Source organism: Saccostrea echinata, unplaced genomic scaffold, assembly GCF_033153115.1.
Source record: "Saccostrea echinata isolate AGI-Se365-2 ecotype Australia unplaced genomic scaffold, CSIRO_AGI_Sech_v1 ptg000030l, whole genome shotgun sequence".
In the NCBI taxonomy this organism is placed as follows: domain Eukaryota; kingdom Metazoa; phylum Mollusca; class Bivalvia; order Ostreida; family Ostreidae; genus Saccostrea; species Saccostrea echinata.
Genome location: NW_026889779.1, coordinates 36212886 through 36236215, shown reverse-complemented (window position 1 = coordinate 36236215; position 23330 = coordinate 36212886). Strand labels below are relative to the sequence as shown.

The 23330-nt window shown below is 32.8% G+C and overlaps 1 protein-coding gene across 1 annotated transcript in view; it reads left to right on the top strand.

Moving 5' to 3' along the window:
• Nucleotides 1-8530: 8530 nt before the first annotated feature.
• Nucleotides 8531-23330, top strand: part of LOC133197799 (basement membrane-specific heparan sulfate proteoglycan core protein-like) — a 59304-nt gene continuing 44504 nt past the window's right edge. The window contains exons 1-14 of the mRNA XM_061334011.1: nucleotides 8531-8684; nucleotides 8934-9056; nucleotides 11177-11296; nucleotides 11659-11775; nucleotides 12580-12699; nucleotides 12964-13113; nucleotides 13604-13729; nucleotides 14039-14163; nucleotides 15778-15919; nucleotides 16459-16563; nucleotides 19269-19397; nucleotides 19806-19919; nucleotides 20432-20551; nucleotides 21254-21374. Coding sequence (XP_061189995.1) covers nucleotides 8666-8684; nucleotides 8934-9056; nucleotides 11177-11296; nucleotides 11659-11775; nucleotides 12580-12699; nucleotides 12964-13113; nucleotides 13604-13729; nucleotides 14039-14163; nucleotides 15778-15919; nucleotides 16459-16563; nucleotides 19269-19397; nucleotides 19806-19919; nucleotides 20432-20551; nucleotides 21254-21374 — 1631 coding nt within the window. The 5' untranslated portion in view covers nucleotides 8531-8665. The remainder of the gene's footprint in view (nucleotides 8685-8933; nucleotides 9057-11176; nucleotides 11297-11658; nucleotides 11776-12579; nucleotides 12700-12963; nucleotides 13114-13603; nucleotides 13730-14038; nucleotides 14164-15777; nucleotides 15920-16458; nucleotides 16564-19268; nucleotides 19398-19805; nucleotides 19920-20431; nucleotides 20552-21253; nucleotides 21375-23330) is intronic.

The following is a 23330-nucleotide window of genomic DNA, read 5'->3' as shown; positions in this document are numbered from 1 at the left end:
CATGTACGAAATATTTCCACTTATCACAATACCAGATATACATGTATCTACTTACCATATTGGAATAGTACCAGATATAGCCACTTACCAGAGTGCCAGGTATAGCCACTTACCACAGTACCAAGTATATTTATTTACCATATTACCAAGTATATCCACTTACCACAGTGCCAGGTATTATTAGTTATCCAGGTCCAATCAAGGGTGTATGGGGATTTACCCCGGGTTTTTTTCAATACACCCTGAGGCCAAAGTAATCCCTACACCCTTGATTGGACCTGGATAAAGAATTTATTTCCTATGTACCCAAATAAATTCTTTGTAAACAAGTCCAATCAACTGTGTTTCAAGCTATCGATAAGATTTACTACGTCCTACAATGCATCGTGACGTCATATTATTGCTTTTTATCATAGAGAAACTATGCATTGTGATGTCACGTTTTTTATCCCAGGCTCAAGTCGGGTGTGTGGAAATTTACACCCGACTTTGTAACCAATCAAAGCTCGTGTTACAAGCTACATAGGAAATAAAGATACTCACCTCAGGACATGTTGTGTGTATTTACTTACTGTAGACAAATCAGATCTGAGTAATACCCTTAAAAATACAGAAAAATGGAGATTCTCCCACATTTTATTGTTACTCTTTGTCATGGAAATGTCTAAAACAAGTGGTGTATTTTTAGTGCTAATGGAGCATTTGTCTTGGAATGATACTTCTTTCATATAACAATTGCATAATTGTTGCATACAGAAAAACAAGTCACTCTTTATTGGTGGCATATGTGTTTATGATGGCTTACAATACTGATATAGTGAACACAAATGCTTATACTGAAAGGTTTGTTTTGCTAGTTTATCAAGTACAAGGCTTATAGAGTCATTTATTTTTGACAAAATACTGCAATATGCAGATGCAAAAAACCTAGCGATAAACTGTATGAGATGTGTCAAATTCCAGATAAGAGAATTTGCCTCCGAGAATCTAGGATGCAAGGATTAAGGGTGATAAATCATTCACCTGTTCATATTGGCAGTATAGAAACACCAGGTTAACAGATTAACATTGTGATATTTTGACTCTTATCTTTTGATGGCTCATCAGACAGTCTACCTGGGACAGGGAATGCTCCCTGAGTCTCCGTCAGCCTCGTACTGGCCCCCTTAAGCATTGGCTTATGACCAGACCCAGCATTTGTTTATATACCTTGCAGGTTAGAAGATAAAAAGTGTACAGTTTATGAAGTTTTAGTAATCTCCTTAATGCTTCTCTTTACACAAGATAATATATGACTCCTTGACGTCCATCTGATCTTTGGGGTTGCAAAAAATTTATTGCTACTTACTATGTTGCAAGAGTAATTAACAAGATATACTTGTTTGTGTAGCCAAGCTGCACATTCGTTTTCATCACCCATGATTGTTAACTGTGTTCTGCGTCGATCAGTCTAGCAAAAAATACGGGAATATCTTGTATCTGTAGAACGAAGATGTCTGAATGTATTTTTCCATGCAGTGGCTCTATATGTGATTAAGGGCTTTGAAATGCCTTGGTTCAGGAAACTCCTTTAATCCATTAACCGTGGTACTTTGTGTAAATCTTTTTTGAAACGTAATCTAGGAAATATCTCTTACAACTGTACAATATCAAAAGTAACGTAATGAAAGATTAAATAAGATTGTAGATGAGGGTGCATCTATTAGAGAGTCACCAAGGACAAACAGCTACAAAGCAGTATTATGACTAATTGTAGTGAGAAAGTACTTAATAAATATATCACATACATACTTGCCAAGGAACCACAGATAATTTGCAGTGGTAATTAATATAAACAAATTTACATGCAGGTACAGCTGCAAGTGATAATTCTTTTAGAGGAGTTTATAAAAAAAATAGCAATAGAAATTGAATTTATATAGCCAAGAACATATAGATTAAAATTATTTATGCCATAAATGCATTTTTTTTTTTTTTTTTTTTTTTTTTGGATACAAGGTTTTATTGTAAAGTGCATTAGATAATTTATATTATCAAAATAAAATACCTAGATATGATTTTCATTAAGCCCCTAATACATGTAATTTACAATCTGTGATCATTCATTTAATAATATAATGAATTATGAAGAAACTTGAATGTGACAGAATGGCTAATGAATATTTTGAGACTCCTAGCTCTGACACAAATACCCTCCTACTAGATGACCCTCCCCACACATCATAATATAAAAGCAGGAGTAAGAGTCAGGTTAATTAATGGTCCTTCTACGGACATTTATCCTCCCTCTCTTCTCAAACAAACAAAAGCTATGATTAGCTCTGGAGTACTTCTTCAAAATAAATTTAGCAAATCCCAAATTCATAAGGGGAAAATTTGAAAGGAAACAATCTACTGTATAAATCATAAAACAATGGTGTTTTTTAATTAACAAAATGAGGTACATATAATATTACAGATGGCCTTATATGTATAAATGTTACATTTTATGAAGGTTTGCAAAGGAAAGTGCATTTTGGCTAAAGCTTGTCCACTTTCTCTAAAGAGAATATGAATATGAACTTAACTTCAGGGTCAGGTATTACACTATATAGTATTCAATCTTACACCTTCTGGTAAAAAAAAAAAAAAAAAGATCCAGCTTTCCTTTTCATATAACAGTAAAACTCAGTGATAAAAAACTTACTTAATAATGAAATCTTGGTTAGGTGACATTTCACTTGGTTTCTTACTTTGCTATGAAGAATTTCAGTTATAAGGAAGGAAAATTCGAGTTCCCAGTGACTTCTATATAACCGAGTTTTACTGTATAAAGATTTATTTACTAGATTAATAAGGTATGCATGCATGAATAATGGTTTTAAAATTACCAAAAAAATACACATTCTTTCTTTCCATCACATCATAATCCATGTAATTAAGATAAGTAATAAGCTTGATTGACACATGACAGCCTTAATTTCTATTTTCAACTTGGTAACGAGACATGCACTTGAGTATGCACAAAGAATTCTGGTTTAGCAGCCAGAGATAATTAGCTGATACTGCTGCTGAAATCAACTCTATTTAGAATCCCTCAGCAGTCAATTTCTGATAAAAACCTTTCACTTTCTGTACACATACAGAGGTTATGATAATCCACTATATTGGGGAAGACAGATTTTTTTTTTATCAGTGAAACTTGACAGGTACTAGCATTGGAGTTCAGGTTTCATAACATTTAAAGTAGTCTCCTTGTATTTCAGCAAAATAAGGACCATATTCTTCTTCAGAAACCCTGCATGATATTTGTGTTTTTTCTGATGCTAACACATTTTTGCAAGACATATGAATTTTTTTTGGGGGTGGGGAGGGGGCGTATCAGAAAATATTTATTTCTTGGGTTTTAAATGTACAGTAAATTTCTCAGTCATCATTTTAATTTGTCAAAGTTTAAGAATCATACATCCGGCATTTTTCAAGTTTCAAAATTTGTAGACCACATGCATTTAAGTATTTGAGGGCTCAAACTCGCTGCACAAATCAGCCAAGTCTGGATGCTTGGCAGTTAATAGTAAATGTCATGTAGCTCTATTCATAAACTCGATAAAATTTTGAAGTGACTTGTTGAATAAGATTTCATGAAATCCCTGTATTGTCATATGTCTAGACAATCTATTCATGAGAGAGGATTTTAAAAGAAAATATAAATTTGAGTGCAGTTTAGGTATCTGTGATCTTTAATAGATAGTCAGGTGCTATAATTGTGTCATTATATACAAATGCCTGGGGATCAGATATTAAAATAAGACACCTTTCCATTTTACACCTGTTGGTAAATTTTGGTCAGATTTCTATATAAAAAGTTGAATCTACAGTGTAGATCTGCTTTAAAAAGGAAATTTTTTAGATCGTAAAATAACTTGATCTAAATTCTTGTAATTTGTTGATTTTGGCGTAAACACTGAAAAAATAAGTGTCTGAGCATGTTGTTAATTTAAGATAAACGAAATTGAAGAATTGTTATGACTAGCAATTAGTGATAGTAGTGAGTCCTTGGGGGGGGGGGGGGGGGGGCAAAACTCCTTTCAATACATATCATTAGTGACACAGGTCTTCATGAGTTTTTGAATTTTCCTTGAAGGTATGACTGTATAATTTTCACCCAGGCAGTAGTATGTCTTTGTGAAAAGTATCATAAACTTTTGAAACTGAAATACAATACTTACTTTTCCAACTATTCATTTATTTCATTGAAATACACAGATTTGACAAACTGAACTAGGGTTCAATTTTTTTCCCAAATTTTAGAGTAGTGCCATATGGCAGTATTACTCATCAGTTGTAGTACTTGAAGACATGAACTTAGAATTTCTTTCAAATAAATCTAAACGAAAAAAGAAAAAAAGCATCTTACGTAAATATATGTCTTCATTGACATGAGGTGCTCGCTCTGTGTGAAATAACAACTTTTCTAGTGAACATTTTTATATAATTAAATTTTCTTATCATGATGGAAGCAGCAAGAACTCATCAAGATCTACAGAATGATGTCTTTTTACAATGTTTACATTTCTATATATTTTTCCTTAAGATTCTTTGCAAATTAGAATTGAACTACCATGAACTACCATGTATGAGCATGAATATCTCCATTGTGAAGTCATAATACTGTACTTGGCATCAAAACTATAGTGAAAATTGTTTTATTTCAAAAATGATAGTTGAATAACAAAAATTTGTGGCAAGTCATCAGATAAATAATGTAAATATAACTACGACTCTTCATGCTTGCATATTTATCATAATGTGCTGAAGCGTTTCATGATAAATATGCCAGCATGAAGAGCTGTGGTTCATGTCCTCATGAATTTTCAAAAATTAAATTTATTTCTCAAATAAACAATTGTTTTAGAAGGTTATTTCTCACTGTTTTAGAGGAGTAAATTTTAAATACCATGTTTGATAATTCATAAAGTTATTCTACTATAGTTCATATTTTAAAAACAAATATTTTGTTTTTGATTTCAGAATTCTTCCGAGCTGTGATAAACATTACCAGCGAGTTTTACACAGATGACCTTGGGGACCGTACATCAGTGGCTTACAGGGATTTGTCCGGTAAAGTTACCTCGGCCATAGAACTTCTGTACGAGAATGTTCCAGGACAGCAGACTATTGTGGTGCTCGAATTCAGGTACGGTACTTTACGTTTCCAGAATATTTGTCCATGCTGTCACCAAACCATGCAGGCACAAACTAAGGATCAGGTCCTAAAACTATGACAGCATCTCACCAACAAAATTTAAAAATTAACTTCTTATTGAAAGCTCTTTTTTTTTGATCAGAACATTTTTCTGATCAGTCGTATTTGAGAAATACCTACCAAACAAATTGTATAAGAAGAAATAAACTAAAATTGAAAACTTCAGTAATCTGTAAAATCGAAAGAGCAAATTTGGCTTTTGTGTATTTCAGTACTCATGTTCTTTTTTTTTTTTTTTATTATGTGCATGTATTGTCAAGTATTTAGGTCTTTAATTTTAAATTTGGGAAAAAAGTTTACTTGTATTGTAAAACGAATATTTTTTTTATTCTATTTTAGCCCAGGATCATTAATGGTGACATTTGATTTGGGATCACAAGGATTTAATGATCGTTCTGTGTTATTTGATACACTTAACAATGCCCTACAGAGTGGAGTTATTTCCCCTTTCAGTGTTAGTCCAGTTGGATTTGAGTTCAGGCCCTTGCAAGGTAAGGTATACATGTGTTTCAGTCTCACTAAAGTATGAAATGTAGAAAGACACAGGTTCTTTTCTTTCACCTCAGATGTCTTTTTAGAAGGGAAAAGGATTTTTATGTTTCTTCTCCAGTGTACATTGTTGTAAAGTGTTTAATAATAGTCACATGTACTAATACAAAGTTATAACAGTATCTCAGCATTTTCTTTTGTTTTCTGTTTTGTTCTCCTTTGTTCATCTTATCTAGATAATTAAATGAGTTTTTGTGTTCAAATCTTATCTAGCTCTTATTAGTTTCTTTTTGTGTATTAAAAACCAGAGAAGCTAAATTGCTTAGCCAAATTAACCAAACTTTGCATGTTTTCTGGGATAAAGAGTACAATGAGCACTCATTCTGGTACCACTAGGGAGGTCCAACCATCCAATTTTATACTCTTGGATTACTCTGTGAAAACTGTGGTACATGTCATACACTTTATTGCATTTAAAATTTTTTTAATTACAATGAAAATTATCCATGTACATTTTAGCTCAAAATTTGCATCACAATAAAAAACACTCACAGTAGTTGTCCAATCTAATTAAAATCAGACTTCTTAGATCTGCGCCATATACGGCGCAGATCTAAGAAGTCTGATTTTAATTGGATTGAGTAGATGTTAAACCTCAAGGGTAATTATCAACCCTGCAGTTCATGTGTAAGAAAAGTTATGCTCCATGCACGTGGTAGGTGCAATAGACAGGGTATTTGACAACTAGAGTTACTTGATTAAGTAACAAGGTACTCACTTAAAAGGAAAAATGGCATTTTACCATTTAAGATTTGACTTATTTGACAGTCTTTAGTAAAGTGAAATCAGTTTTTTTTTTAATGAATGGCAGTGTGTTGCAGTGGAAATTGAGATGGCAGTCAAAATGTGGACCAAAGATTTTTTATATGTAGTGAAGGTTGAAGTTTAATCAAATCATTTTAATCTATTCCCCAGCTAGAAATTCAGAATGAAAATGCAAGTAGGACAAATGGTCTTCAACAGGAATATAGGAACAATGGTGAAGAATTTACTTTTCAGCAAAAAGAAATCTAGAAAAAAAATTTATCTTAAGAATAAAACTAAATACTGTCAAGTCAAATTGTAAAATCTTGACATTTGTTGTACCAGTACAATGAATCCAAAATCTAAATATTTATACCTTTAGGTAGGAGCAAAATGACTTAGTAGTTGTAGGTGAAGTGTTTGGTCCATGGGTCATTGGGTGAAGTTTTTTTGGTGAATTTTTTGTTTATGGATCTCTTGTTTACAGTGATTTATTAGATTTTGTTTTTCTTTAGTTATAATAAAAAAAAATATTTTGCAATTTAGACATGTTAGACCCCAAATCACATGTGATTCTTCAAGGTTTGTACAAAGTTTGGCCATCTGACTTGGTTTTTTTTTTCTGTAACAAATTTGAAAGGTGTACAACTTTTTTCCATTCAGAGAAGTGCATTTGATATTTAACAAGACATGTGCTGCAAGACATTTCGCAATAACTAATGCAATATGGCACAACATAACTTTGAAGTTTATTAGCTGTTTGGTAACTGTTTTCCACCGCAGTAGTTGGGATTATTTTTAGCTACTTTGAATGCTAACTGAATGAGGTGTCTGTCAATTCTCTCAAAACATTGGAAAAAGTGAAGCAATTTCTTCATGGTTCAGCACAATTTTTCATAATAAGAAAAAAAAATCACTTCCTGACATAACATTCCATTTTTTAAAATCATTTCAAAGAAGTTCCAAATTCGACTTTTTTAAAATCTTATGTTACTTTCAAATTGGATCTTAAACCTTTGCAATACATTGCAGGATTTTTATTTTGTTTCAGAATATAAATTAATGTATATCAAGAATTGTGGATTGTGAATTGTACATTGTGAATGTGTGCTGTTTTAAATGCATGTACATGCATTTTATTTTTTTTTTTAAAGTAAAACTGAAGTGGTTTGGATAGAGTTTAGATTAAAAAAAAAAAGTTCTCATGAACATGATATTGAATTTTATATGCCTGATATAAGCAAACTTGAAGCAATGAATAAAAAGTCAAAATATGAGTAACAGGGGTCTCTTGGTATTTTACTGTGCATGTGAATAATTTGAGATAGGTTCTTTGTTTTGAATGTAAAGATAGTTAGAATAAAAATATGGAAAATTGAATGTAACATTATATATTTCAGGTGTTAGAACTTAAAGCATTTTATGTAGGTATTTTATATTTTAAAAGACTCCATTAACTGTAGCACCTTTAGTGTCATGATAATAGTTGAAATATGAATTCCCTTATAAATATAACAGACCTAATCTGTGATTGCTCTAATTAGTCTATAACCTAGAAATGTGGTTGATTTTGAATACACTAAATAAGTACATATATACTATATGGCGTGAAGTTTTATTATTTTCATTATTATAGATGGCAGTGTTTGTCCATCTTATGTTGGAAGAGACCCAGAGCCGCTACCCAGAACTGGGGACAATAGGGCCAATTTTCTCATCAACAATATCTTTCCCTGTCGTGGCTATGTCATTGGCTGGCAGTATTATAGAATCATTCCACGTTACTCAGGCTATGTGGGAATTTGGAGACAAACGGATGACTATAAATTTACCCTCATTGGAAAAACAGAGTTGCCGGTAAGAAACACTGTTGGAAACATCACGGTGACCCTCCCGACCCCCATCCTGGCTGAAAAGGGGGACTTCATAGGTATATTCTACCCCCGAGCAGTTGAGGAGGGTGTGGTAGCTAGTGCTACTGATGAAACCCCAGGAATCTCCATTAGGGAACTCTATATAAACTACTATGCTACTGCTTATGATGAAGATTTCACTGTTGGATCAGAGTTTAACCTGGAAAAAGTCACATTTGAAGAAACCAAAGCTACTTTTGCCATCAAAGCCATTATGGATTATACTTCCATAGGTGAGAAAACTTTTTGGTGATGTATTAAACCATGCCCCTCTTGTTTTGGTTTCCCTTCAGAGTTTGTTGACCCTGGATTATTCATCAAAACAAAAAACAGAAAAGAACTTTTTACTCAAAAATTTTTCTTCATAAGCCAATTTAACTCTTTATCTAGGTGTTGAATAAATATAGTAAACAGTGCACATTAAATCTGTTCAGGTATAAGATATGAAACACAAGCTATAAAGACTTTGCTGTACATTATAGGAGCAGTTCCCAAGAAATGCCTGCCTGATCAGTTCCAGTGTTCCAATAGTGAGTGTATAGATGGCAGATACAAGTGTGATGGCCAGGACGACTGCTTTGATGGATCAGATGAGAAGAACTGTCGTATGTATATAAGAAGCACAGGAATATAATTAAAATGATAATTCACTAGAGGTCAATGTGGATTCATAATTTTTTTTACTAATGTTGAAAACTAGGATTTATGTGGCAGATGGATGGTTTTTAATTTAAATTAAGAATTTATTCATCTGGATACAGTATTTATCTTGGTGCAAATTATGCATGTTGTTTTCTATATAATTTGAAACATGAGGGAGTGGGGTTGGGGATGGGGGGAGAGGGTCTCGATGAAAACAATCAAGAGAGAAGAAGTAATGAAAGCTACAGTCACATTTACCAAATGTTCAAAGGCAGATATGCTACTGAACATGATTTCTGAGTATTAATGTCGGGCAGTCAGACAGGTTCATTAGCTACTGGTCAGATAGCTCTGTGTAGCACACCTTATCTGGATATTAGGGGACCCAGGTTCGAATTCTGGTCAGGTTCATAGCATTTAATCCCTAGCATAACCGTAACCTAGGTACATGTATATATACTGGTACTATTAAATTGCTGCTTATTATTGGTGTCATTGATGTCTGCAGGTGAAAATTTTTGAAAATATGTTGAATTTCTGTTTTGGACTATATAAGTGTAGTGTAAAGTATGTATATTTCATTCATTTTTACAAATTACAAACATGGCAGCTGGATGTTACGTACAGCAGTAGCTGACAAAATGTCATTTTTTATGCCCTCTTAAATGGAGATATAGAGGGTATTTTCTTGATCTTTATTACTTTGACTATGGTCATAGTTGTTGATTAAATATTGTAGTTAGAGACAGTGGAGATGAAGGTTTCATACCAGGTCAAGTGCACAACTGACAGGTCAAAGGTGCAGTTTTTGTCCCCAATGTTCACAAAAAGCAGGGACATTAATTTGAGTTTGTATGTCTTTCATGCTGTATGTCTGTACATGTAACACTTCAATTTTTGGATGATATCTCTAGAAATCCTTTAACTTTTGCAATGAAATGTTATATTTAACCTCCCTATGACTTAAAAAAGACCTCTACTGATTTTAAGGTCAAGGTCAAGGTTAGAAATCCATTGGTTTCCAAATTATAACTTTTGGTAACTGTAGTTCTCATCAACTTTTTCAATACAATTTTATGTCATAACTTCATATGACTTTAAGATAACCCTTGCAAATTTGAAGTCAAAAGATTAAAGGTCAAGGTCAAAAATATATATTACATAAAATGGTTTCCAGATTATAACTTAATTAAGTCCACTTTGAGGTTAAGCAATATGACATTTAAGGAGATGACTCTCTCTAACTTAGGAAAGACCTCTATTGAATTTAAAGCCAAAAGATAAAAGGTCAAAGCCAATAGTTCTTTTCTTTCTCAATCTGCATTTTTTTTTAGGTGTTCCATATACTTATCTTGTCCTTTAGGGACATTGTTTGTCTGAATTAGCTTGTTCTTTTGTTGGACTTTGTTTTTTATCTAAGACATTGTTTACTAATAGATCTTTGCTCAATCACAGTTCTTGTGAACAGATTTAAAGCGATATGAGTGGAATATAAGAATTGTTCCTATAGTATGATAAATATCATCTTCAGATCATTTGGTAAAGGTCAATATGAAAGGCTTTCATGCAGATTCAGTGTTGTATCATTAGTGAATCAGAAATTTATGCTTCTTTTCTTTGTGTATGTGAGTAATTTGAAAATATGACTAATATTGTGTAGGAGTAAGTAACAAAAAAAAAAAATACTTAATGGCCAGAACACACATGGTGTGTTATTAGGCACATCTAGTTAATTGCTTTTGACATTTTCATTTGTTGGAAGGGTATAATTTCTGTGCACCTGTCATGTTAATTTAGCCCTGCAACAAATATCATAGTAATAAAAATGAGTCAAATGTAAATATTATTGTCATAAAAATTACGAAGGAACATTTATGAGACTATTAAGAAAAAAATCCAAGATTATAGAAGAATGAATGAAAATGAAACATTTATAAGACTAGATAAAAAAAATCCCAAGTTTTCAGAAAATTAGATATACAGTACATGTACATGCATTTGTTATTTAATGAAAGGAGAGAAAATACAAATGATGAGCTTCTTTCTTAATTATCTGAAATATTTTTACGACCACCTGTTGTAGCTGTGACGGTGTGTGCCTCTGATGAGTTCAGGTGTAGTGATAATAGGCAGTGTATTCCTGCGGCCTTCCGCTGTAACCTCCAGCCAGACTGTTTAGACGGCAGCGACGAGGAGAGATGTGGTATGTGTGACCAAATCATGTCTGAGTGTCGGACGCTCTCTCAATATATACTCGAGGGTTTCAAAAGTATGATTGAGAGGTGCTCATTTTCATGTGTTTTATTCTTGAAAATAATGCATAGATTTGAAATTTTAATATAAATTTTGGGGTCTTTTTCCGACTTAAAAATATGAATTTTGGGGTCTTCTTCTGACTGAATAACAAGAATTAACTCTGGAGAAATTCTCTGTGTCATTTTTTTCCCACACTGTGTGGTATAATAGAATTTGGCATAAAGGAATGAAATGGCAAGTGATTCAGTCTGGCAAACAATCCTGTAAACAAACTTGGAATAATCAAAGCTTTGTTGTTTTCTGCTGTAGAGCCGCAGTGTAAGGCACAGGAATTTAAGTGTGATGACGGGACCTGTATCGATTCTGAGTTTAGGTGTGATGGCGTGCCTGGCGATTGTCCGGATAACTCAGATGAAGCTCGCTGTGGTACTTGTATAGATAATGATATCACTGTATATAATAAAGAAAGGAAATTGTCTAGATTAAAAACCTGTATAATTCTAAGATTGTCAAAAAGGGTTGTGACAAAATCCTTGGAGAAAGATTGATTAGAGGTTTTAATGCCTACCAACCAATGAAACCATTTCAAACCAAAAAAAAATTGTGTGTTTAATATTATCTTGTAAAATAAACAAATACAAATAAAAGATAAAAATTCATAGAAGCATTTTGAAAATCTAAGATCTTTATACTTTATTAAGATATAAAAATGATTTTAATAAGTCTTTGGGGAAAAAAGTTTTTATGCATACATTAAAGAATGAATTTCTTGTGATCATTGGATATGCCATAATATTTAATAATTGTACATAGTTACACACACATTAAGAAAATTTTGGTCTCTTATATAGTCATGTAATTTAAAAAAGGCCTATAATTGATAATTGTTTTCTTTTCATGCTTCTTGTAATGGGAGACTGTAAACATGGAAATTTATGTGTGGAATGTAATTAATTTACACTATAAACACATGATAAGAAATCTTTTGCTGAACATTCCTCAAGTACCAATATTTGTGTACATATTTTATTCAGTATTATCAATACATTATATTTGTATGTGTATAAGTGGAAATAACCCCGATGTGTATGGATTTTGCTATTAATTTGTGTAATTAACAACACATGTAAATGTCCACATTTATAGTAAATGAAGTCTTAGTACTTGAAGAAAAAAGGCCATATCAGAATACAGAGTACTAGACAAAGTATAACTTGTTTTTTTAAACAGGGGGTACATCTCAGTCCTGTCCTGAAGGCCTGTTACGATGTGATAATGGAGATTGTGTCGCAGGAAACAGATGTGACGGACTCCCAGAATGCCGGGACAACTCTGACGAGAAAAACTGTGGTAAGCTGAAGTGGAAACAACTCTTATTCCTTTTTTTATGGAGAATATTAATGGCACTACATTTTGAAATGTATGTATATTTTGGAGATGTAAGATACAAGATGTATTGCTGTTTGGGTATAAAGTTGCACTCGCAGTATATAGATTCTTATATTTGAGCTGTGTGGTTTAACTTGAAGTTGATCCATAATCCTAAGAGTAGAATTATATATGTTTCCTCTATAAATTTGGGCACTTTTTCATTAAGATACATTATTTACATAGAAACCAGCACACTCCCTCCAACATTAGCTCCAGAAATCTGCACAGAAACTGAGTTCCGATGTAACGATGGAATGTGTATGCCAAAGGACTTGATATGTGATGGAACCCCGGATTGTGACGACCAGTCAGACGAATCTCAGACATTATGTGGTGAGCTCATATACTGAGGACCTTGAGAACATTCGAGGAATGAATTGAAATTGTATTTTCACTTATTGATACTCAACCATATTGATTTTATAAAGATTTACCCAAAATCAAAGTCTTTCACTTTCTCTTTCATTGACAATAGAGCAAATTACTTATATGTTCCCTCTAGAGCATTTAATTTTGCTACTTTTTACAGGTGAATTTACAGAGCTTTTGAGATTAAAAAAAAATAGCACATGCATGTACATACACTTTAAGTACTACCATTCATGATCCCTAGTGTTTACCCATAACTGTTGAAGCTAGCATAAATTATGTAATGTTTCAATATCATTGCAAAATGTCATTTCAGGTTATTTGCCAGACATTCACCATACTGGATAGATTCATGCAGACTTTTTAATGCCAAATAGTTATGGCTAATTATTTTTATTGTTTTTTACTTAATTAACACCCAAAGTTTTATTTGGTGTAAAACTTGAAATTGTAGGAACTTCTACTGTCTGTCCTGAGGGACAGTTCCGATGTGACAATGGGGAGTGTGTGAGGACGGATGCACCCTGTAATTTTGTCCAGGACTGTACAGATGGCTCAGATGAGGCTGTCAGCACCTGTGGTAAGTGTAACACAAATAAGCAGGTATTGAGTGTTCTTCATTCAGGTTAGATATTCAGTCAAGATACCCATGAAATCTAAAGGGTAGAGTCACAAAAAAAAATGGAAGAAAGAATTAAATTACCAAATTTGAAATCTTAGTTTTACTCCCTGGTGGAAAGCAATAATGCACAGCATTCACACTATCATGCATTGAAATTGGGGATTACATCAGAATTATTTATGTTATTGTTGAGGGTTTTTATCTGAAATATCACTTCACTGGAATGCCAAGTAAAGTGGAGAAATACATTATTTTGTTTACGTATAGGTGTACGTGTTCAACTTGATATAACCAAGTCTCAACAAGTTTACAATGAAGGAGAAACTGCTGTCTTTAACTGTGTAGCTACAGGAAATGTTGGAGTCACAATAAGATGGAGGACCAAGGAGGGGGTAGGTATTTTTGGGAAAAAAATTTGTATCCTCAACAGTGGTATGCTTATAGTACCACCGACATAAGGTAAATTGAAGTTAGTCCCAAATTCAAAGTTTTTTTTTGTCCATTCTTTTTCCACAAATACAAGGCTGTCTGCTGCAAGGTTCACTCATTCTCATAAATTTTAATGAGAAACATTTAACCAATGGAATAATTATCTGATGCTATTTTGTCGAAAACCTTTGTCCATTGAAAATGATCAGTCTATCCTCTGTTTGGATGCAATTTGATTTTGGAACAATGTCAGTGTGCAAAAGTTTAACCTCTCAGGGATTGAGAGTATAACATCTTTAATCATTCCATAACTGTAAAAGAGAAACATTAGTAACTCATGTCTGTACTGCTAATAACTATATAGTGCTGTCATGACTTGACCTAGGGTAATTTCTGAGGTCAAGATCATGAGCATAGGAAGTACAAAAGGTATGTCTGGTCTATAATGATATATATAAGAAATAAGAGAAGCTAATTTTTGACATAGGTATTACTTATGACTGGATATATGTCGTAACTTTAAATTGAGGTCAATTAAAGGTCAAAGGAATTGTAAAAGTTTGATGCACTATTTCAAGCATGAATTATTTAAATGTGGTGTCACAGTTGATATTTAATTAAATATTTTGTTAATAAATTATATTTGATTAGCGCGCATTGCTAATCAAACATAGCGCCGTCTGTGTGAATGAGTGCCATGTGTGAATGTTTTGTTTTGTCACGTGATATTTCTATTTTTAGTTTACAAACTGACCAGGTATACGAATACGACCAGTGGACCAATGACAGACCACTATTTGATAATTAATATGCATGTATACTAACTTCGTGCACTACATAAGCGCTTATCCCGCCAAATCAAATAACTATTAGATTTCTACCTTTACGGTGTAAGAGGTCCAAACCTTTATGTTTGAAGTCATCGACTTTCACGATGATGTGATAATTATATTTCATATTTTATAATACTGGATACCTGGTAAGATTTATTTCTAATGATGTAAATACTTATTAAACCAATTTCGATAATACGTAATTTATCTTTATTGGCAGCGACGTGAATTTTCATGTTGTGTAATTTGTAATTTTGTTTAATGTGCTGTATTTGTCTCTTGTTAATGTGTGTGTGTTGTGAGTGTGTTTTCTATGTTTTCTAGGTTTCATTTCTTTGTTATCCTCATTAAAACTTCATAAATCCGAATCCAGCGTTATATTCTTTAACGATGACCCTGTGACAGTGGTATGTGGGAAAGAAAAGCATTTGGTCACCTAAAATGAGAAAGTTAAAACTTAGCTTAATGATGAGTCTACTGTGTCCACAATTTATAGTTGAACTTCCATATCTTGAACATCGATATCTTGAATACCTTACCTATGTCAAAGTGATTTGGAAGTCCCAACCCCTTATTCTTTTAAGTATTTTACTCTCCACATCTCGAATCCTTGTATATCTCGAAGTTTTTTTTCAGTCCCATTAAGTTTGAGATAACATGGTTTGACTGTAGTTATATCTGTTTCTCTTGCATGTTAATGTATATTAAAACAGAATTACTTTAGTAAATTATATTTACACCCAGGCCTTACCTGCAAAAGCTGTGCTACAGAATGGAAGGCTGTCCATTCCTAATGTGACAATGAATGATGTTACCGACTACATCTGTTACACAGACACAATACAAGGGGTTGGAGAAGCTACAGTCGATCTACTTGTCATACCAGGTAAGAAAGACCTGCAGGGCTTGCCAATATGAATGCTGTGTTGGGCTATATAAAATCCTATACATAATTATGTACACTTTTCATTTTATTTAAATTCGTGATAAATAGGTTTTTAAGATTAGTAAAAAAGCATTTGATTTGTGTGTAAAATTATTGTTAGCATATCAGAAAAGCACTATTTGCATGCAATGTAGCTGGTGGAGTTACAATTGAACTTCAGTATCTCTAACATTGATATCTTGAATATGATGGATAAGTCAAAATGATTTGGAAGTCCCAATCACATTTTCTTCAATATGTACATGTATTTTAACCTCAGTATCTTGAAGATATCTCAAAGTTTTCTCTTGATCCCATCAAGTTCGAGATATCAAGGTTTGACTGTACTTTATTTTTTTGGGTTTTGAAGATATAAATGCAGACTGTCTATATGTGTGTACAGTTTTCAACTGAATTCATTATTCCTAAGTTTGGCCATTATTCTCTGTGTACCAGTACTATTGTCCTTGCTTTGCATGCCTTCTTTGTTTTTGTGCTAGCATGTAGGGCTGACCAGTTGCGATGCAGTGATGGGACTTGTGTTGACCGAGCTTATCTCTGTGATAACTATCCCGATTGTATAGATGGTGCTGATGAAAGAAACTGTAAGTCATTACTCCTTTGTCGATTTATTACATATCACTGTCAACTTTTGCTTTTCCGTATAATTATACCCTCCGCAAACGAAGTTTAGGGGGGGTATATTGGAATCAGCATGTCCGTCTGTCTGTCCGTCTGTCTGTCCGTCTGTCCGTCTGTCTGTAGACGAGATTTTGTCCTGACCATTTCTTGGAAACTGTTGGAAGGATTTGTCTGAAAATTTGTACACTTATTATTCGTCATATGAAGGTGTGCACCTGGTATCTTCATTATGATTGGGTAATTTTTCTGCATTTTACAGGTGTTTTTTTCATTTTTATTATGTGGTTTTGTCTGGATCTGTTCCCAGAAACTATTGCATAGATTTGTATGAAAATTTGTACACTTATTATTTACCATATGAAGATGTGCACCTGGTATTTTCAACATTATTTGATAATTTTTCTGCATTTTACAGGTGTTTTTTTAAAATTTTTATTGACTTAGTCATTTCGGGTTCATGTCTAAGGTTTGAGACATAGAATCTAGAACATCTGTACAAAAATGTGAACTACAGCTTAAAACTACTCATTAGAACTAAAAAAAAACCCACAAAGTATTAAAAACAGTTTTTACATTACACAGCAGATAGTGTAAATCCATTTGTCCCTTGGGAGTAATGAGTGGACATGCATCCAGTTAAAGATTAATTAATGAGTTCAGTGTGGGAAGCTGTTAGGGCATCTCTGATCAGGCAGGTCTTATCTATATCTCCGGGGAATTGGGCAGAAAGAAATAAAGATCTCTGTTGTCTAAGTCTCTTAATTGTTATTTATGTCTGTCAAAATACATAGTTACTAAAACCAGCCTTTTATTTTTAAAATGAGTTTGATATAAAGGTATTAAAATCAATTTGATTTTGTATAATTAATTATGATATTTTTTTTTTTCAACAATCAATTTGCAGAGTGTCATGTCTCACAAAGATGACAGATAGTTGCAAACTATTTTTTCAATGTAATAAAAAACACTGTAATTATTAGTGTTGATATTTTATTAGGCTGCACCTTAGTTTCATTCATTAAAATAAAGTGCCCCACCACAGCATTATACGCCCATCAAATATTGTTAAATTATCATAATCAGTTTAGATTCAATTGGTCGAATGACATCTTAGTGAGACAAGGCAGTCTGCAATTTGTTGTAAAGATATAAAAATTCAAATAAAAAATGTACAAAAATTAATTAGTTTAAATTATATTATACAATATCATATAAGTTTTAATTATTATAAACAATATCAAATTAGTTTTAATTACATCAAATTTATCTTGAAAGTAAGACTAGCCAACAAGAACAATTCAATACAACACAAGCAATTAATTAAGAGACTGATTCCTTTTGCCCATTTCCCAAGAGATGTAGATAACACCTGCTTGATCAGAGATGCTCTACCAGTTATCACCTCACACTAAACTCATTAATTTATCTCTAATTTGACATGCAATTTTCTGCTATCAAAATTTTCCTTGACCAGTGCCTGATCATTACACCCATGGGAGAGGTGGAATTTTTCTTGTTACAGATTGCTGTAAAGAACATAATGAAAAAAATAAGACTAAATAATAAGCCGGACATGAAAAAGCTAACAGACGGACGGAGGGACATGAACGCTATAACATAATACGTCCCGTCTTAAGACGGACATATAAAAAATATAATGAGTAATTAAATTTTCACTGGAAATGTTTAAGGAAATTGTGAACACCTCTCACATCTAGAAAACATTAGTGATTTGGTACTTTCTCTGAAAAACCCAGCGGGGGGTATTTGTCCCTATTGGACAGTTCTAGTTATTTCTATCTTTAATTATTGGATTTGAATTTTAGAATTTAAAATTTCGGAATTTTAAGCAATGTTGGTGTTAGAAATTTATATATAAAGAATACTATATGGAATAGGGTATAATTATTTATCTGATGAATCAAAGCTTGATAATTTAATTTTTTATGTCAAAAATTGATAGAGATATTGAAAACATAAGCCTAGAACATTCATTATGCCACTGTCTTTTTGGAAGAAAATTGGGGAAAACAAGAGGTCAAAGTTAAGTTCTGTCAAAGCACTGGACTAGGAATATGATGTGTCAAAGCTTCCCTTTACAAACATTCAAAATTTTAACTCCCTGGGATCAGTACTGGACTACATTTTTACCCTGAAAAAGTACTAGGGATTGATTAAAAATTTAGCAGTCTTATATTTCATGTACATGTATTAAAAAAAAGAATCTTTTACAATGCTTATTAAATCACTATTTGTCACATAAGATCATTGCAAGCTACATTTTGAGTAAATGTACCATATGGATAGTTCTAATTTTACAAAGTGAGAAATCAGAAAAAAGGAATTTACTGTTATTTTAGATGAAATATTCTTCAAGAGTGCTAACAAACTTCATAAAAAGAATTTATTTACATGTAAACTGAAGGATAGATGTACTTTTTTTTCATGTTTGTCCATCTGTCTATCTGTGACCACATTTCTATTACAAATAAATACTAGCTATGACTTTATACTCTTTAAATAAATTTAAACTTTATCATCTTATAAAAATGTTGCCCATGAATCCGACTCGAGGTCATGAGGCATGGAAATGATACATCTCAAATTTTGTAGAGAAATTATGTCAGATTTGTTACTTAGTAACTCTTCTTTGACATAAATCTTATAGGTAACACCACCACAGACTGTCCCCAGGGTCAGTATAAATGTGATGACAGCACTTGTGCACCCCCTGGGTCTAACTGTGATAGAAAGGTTGACTGCGGAGATGGTAGCGATGAATTCCCGAGATACTGCGGTGAGTGAGAAATGGAAGATGCTGCACATTTACTTACTTAGCATTTTCAAAAGTTAATGCAAATACATGTAGAAGTCGTGGATTTTGAATTTGTGAATTTAGTGTTTTTAGCATTACTTTGAGTTAGCACACAAACAGTTTTCCCAAAGATATCAAGATGCATATGTCCCTATAGAATATTGAGCATTTCTACAGATTTCTTTAGAATTATGCATAAAGTGTATATTCAGGAATTACAACCATTTCATCTATGAAAATAATGGAATTACAACTTTTTTACTAGCATAGTACATAAATCAAGTATTTCATAGGTAGGGAAGTTCTTCATAGGGTAAGAAGATGGAAAATTATTACCATTTGATTTGCTTCACGAAAAGACTGAGAATTTATACGTTGTTGAAACAATAGGTTGTCAGCTTGGAGAGTTTATGTGTGCTGATGGGAAGCGGTGTATATCAAAGGCTGAGGAGTGTGATGGAAGAATCAACTGTCCAGACAGATCTGATGAGCATTCCAATTGTAGTATGTAGATTATTTATCCATCTACGTATAGAAAGAATCCAACTCCATTTTAATAGATATAGAATCTCTTTACCATAAAAGCTCAGATACTTGTATCATTTGATAGGTCTCCTTATAAAGATTATATATCACTGTGCCTGTGTCATGATATTAGATTAACTTTCTTTTCATAACTTTTCATTCTGAAATTCTTTTATCACAAACTTTAAACTATGTAATGTTTCTTGTTTAACCAACTTCCATGAAATTGCAATTATAACATCTTAGGATAAAAGAATTGTGAGAGTAGTGTATTAAACTCCAGTCGAAGTTCATTATCTTGAACACTGATATCTCCAATACCAGGGATATGTCGAAGTGCATTGGCAGTCCCAACTACTTTTTTATGTTTTTTACCCTCGTTTTCTTTAATCCTTGGATATTTTGAAGCTTTAAGTTGGTTCCCACAAGTTACAGATAACCAGGTTTGGCTGTTACATAATCACTAAGTAATAATTGATTTGATATTGCAGCTGTAGCCTGCCGAGCGGACGAATTCACCTGTCAAAGTGGACAATGTATTGACCGGGCTCGGCTGTGTGATGGGTATCCAGACTGTAATGACCGGTCAGATGAAGAAGATAGAGCTTGTCGTAAGTTTCAGTCCAACATTGTTGTAAATTTCAGTCCGAGATTGTTGTGAATTTCAGAGATTATTTTCAATTTTGCAAAAATTAGTTTTATCTTAATTGACATCTGATGAAGGCAAATAAAATTTAGATCTTCTTTGACATAGATATTTGCTTAAAAATATTTTGGCAAGGACATTTTCAAGTAGATTATATCTGTGAAAAAAAAATTAAGGAGAAATTACTTATTTTTTTTCTTTTTGTTACCGCTGCAAAGAGTGCTTTGGATTTCAGTTAACTAGGTAGTAATTGTTGTAAGTATGTAAATAAATCTAAATTGAAAAATATTTTGGGATTAGGAACTGTCTGAATTTGACCACTTGTAACTTGTTAGAAAACATTAATTGATATCAAAATGTATCGCTCAATCATATGTATCTCATTTTCAATCTTGAACTTACTTGAGTTTTCTCTAAAGTGATATTGAAATCAAATTTTGATATTATTAAAAGGATATGCATATTACAGTATATACATGCAGTTAAGGAAATTCAAATAGAGTTTGACTTTTGGGCCTCCTATACATTGTATCATATTATCTTCTTTTCTTTATTTTAGCACATATTTATTGAAAATTGAATGTTGTTTTACATACTTGTATTATTTTAAGCTCCAGTTAATTGTATCTTGGTTTTTGATCATTGTTTGTGTGTAACTCCTATCTAGGTAAATGTGACAGTGGTTCCCAGTTTACTTGTCGTTTTGAACATCAGTGTGTTAATGTCTCGATGGTTTGTGATGGGTTTGCCGACTGTGTAGATAAGTCGGATGAGATGAATTGCTGTAAGTGTCTGCGGATCCTGAGTCATGTCACACCAATATAGTTGTACTTTCACTTTCAGTTTGAGTTTTAATTTTTTAATTAACTTTATATTGCTAGATAAATAATGGCATGTTGTTCATTTGTTTTCTGAGAGTCAGTTTTTCTGTGCTAGTATTTTTAGTTTTCATTACCCAACTTATGTGTTATAATGAGCAAAACCTAAGAAGTACAAGTATAAATATTGTATGCTACTGGCACAAAGATTAGAAAATACTCATTTTTAGCTCTACTGGTCAGAAACCAGAAGAGCTTATGCATTAGTAAGGTGTCTGTTATCTATCTGTCCATCTGTAAACAATTTTTCAAAATGCTACTCCTCCTACAGTTTTGGTCCAACTTCAGTAAGACTAGGTACACAAGTAGACTATAGTAAAAATACATAATTCTCTTTATTGGTTTTTGATTTTGACAAACATGTTGCCATGGTTACTAAAAATAGAAATTTCTTTGAAATTCTTTCAAAATGCTACGCCTCCTACAGTGTTGGTCCAATTCAATAAGACTTGGTACAGAAGTAGACTATAAGACTATACTTAAGGAATAACTGTCTAGTTAGTAGAGTATGCCAGGGCATCAACGATAGTTGGAAACGTGGGATAATTTGCATAACGGGCAAAGCCCGTTGTGCATAAATTATCCCACGTTTCCAATTATCGTTGATGTCCCTGGTATACTCTACTAACTAGACAGTGATTCCTTATATTTCCATTTCATTTTGAAATAAAATTGTAAATTTAGATTTTAAAAATGTTGACTAATAGATTTAAATTACATAAGGCCTCACATGTCAATTTCAATAGTCCCCACCCACTGACGTCAAACACAAAGACAGCCGCACGAGAATTACATGCATATTAGGCCTCCTTAGAGTCAGACACAAAGACAGCCGCACGAGAATTACATGCATATTAGGCCTTCTTAGCTACTGACCTTTCACTTGGCAAAATTTGCATTCCGGCCGTTAGAATGATCAAGAAATCAACTCTCCTAACTTTCAAAGAGTTATCACAGAGAAAACAAATAGAAATGGAAATATTAAGATACGTAATGCTGATTATCGTTTTGTGGTATTGACGAGCAGTGTTGCCATGGTTACTAAAAATAAATTTCTTTGAAACCCTTTCAAAACGCTACTCCATTTATAGTTTTAGCCAATTTCAATTAGACTTTGTACACAAGTAGACCATACTTAGATACATAATGTGTATCTGTTTTTGATTTCGACAAATGGTCTTGACATGGTTACTAAAAGTATACAAATGTAGACTAAATTAAGATACATCTCTACTATGTGTATGCACCAGTAGAGCTAAAGTCTCGTCAGAGACTTCTGGTTGTCCTTCGTAACTGTTGCTTATTTGAATTCACTTTGTTACTCATACGTGAGCATCAATCTGAGAAACTTTCCATAAAAAATACAAAGCTTTACTTGGGAGAAATGGGGGTGTATTTAGGGTTTGTTTATACATGTACTGAAGTAGAGTTGGTACTGTGTGATCTTAGCTTAAGCTTTAAAGTTGGCTGAATTTGTCTTGCTGTGTTAGTGTGTTCATTGCATTTCTGTCTGTCTTGTTCAAGTTTAGCATGTGATATCATAGGTTTTCTACAAGCAGTATCAATTTATTTTCCTCAAAGTAAAAGCATGCACTTAGAGATGAGTCAATGTCAACATTTTGTTTTTTACATCTGTATTTATAGACATCTGTCATGTTTCTCTGTGTGTAATACAAAAAAAAAATTCTTTGCTCCTCTTAGGCCTTTTGTGAAATCACTAATTTTCATGGGGTTTTTTAAATTTCTGTTGATTTCAAGGTATGAAGAGACCCACAAATTCATGTTCTCCACGAAAATGTTGAAATGTCAAACTAGAGAAACATGTTTTGTTTTCAAATCACCACAAACCAAATATTTTCCCCCAAC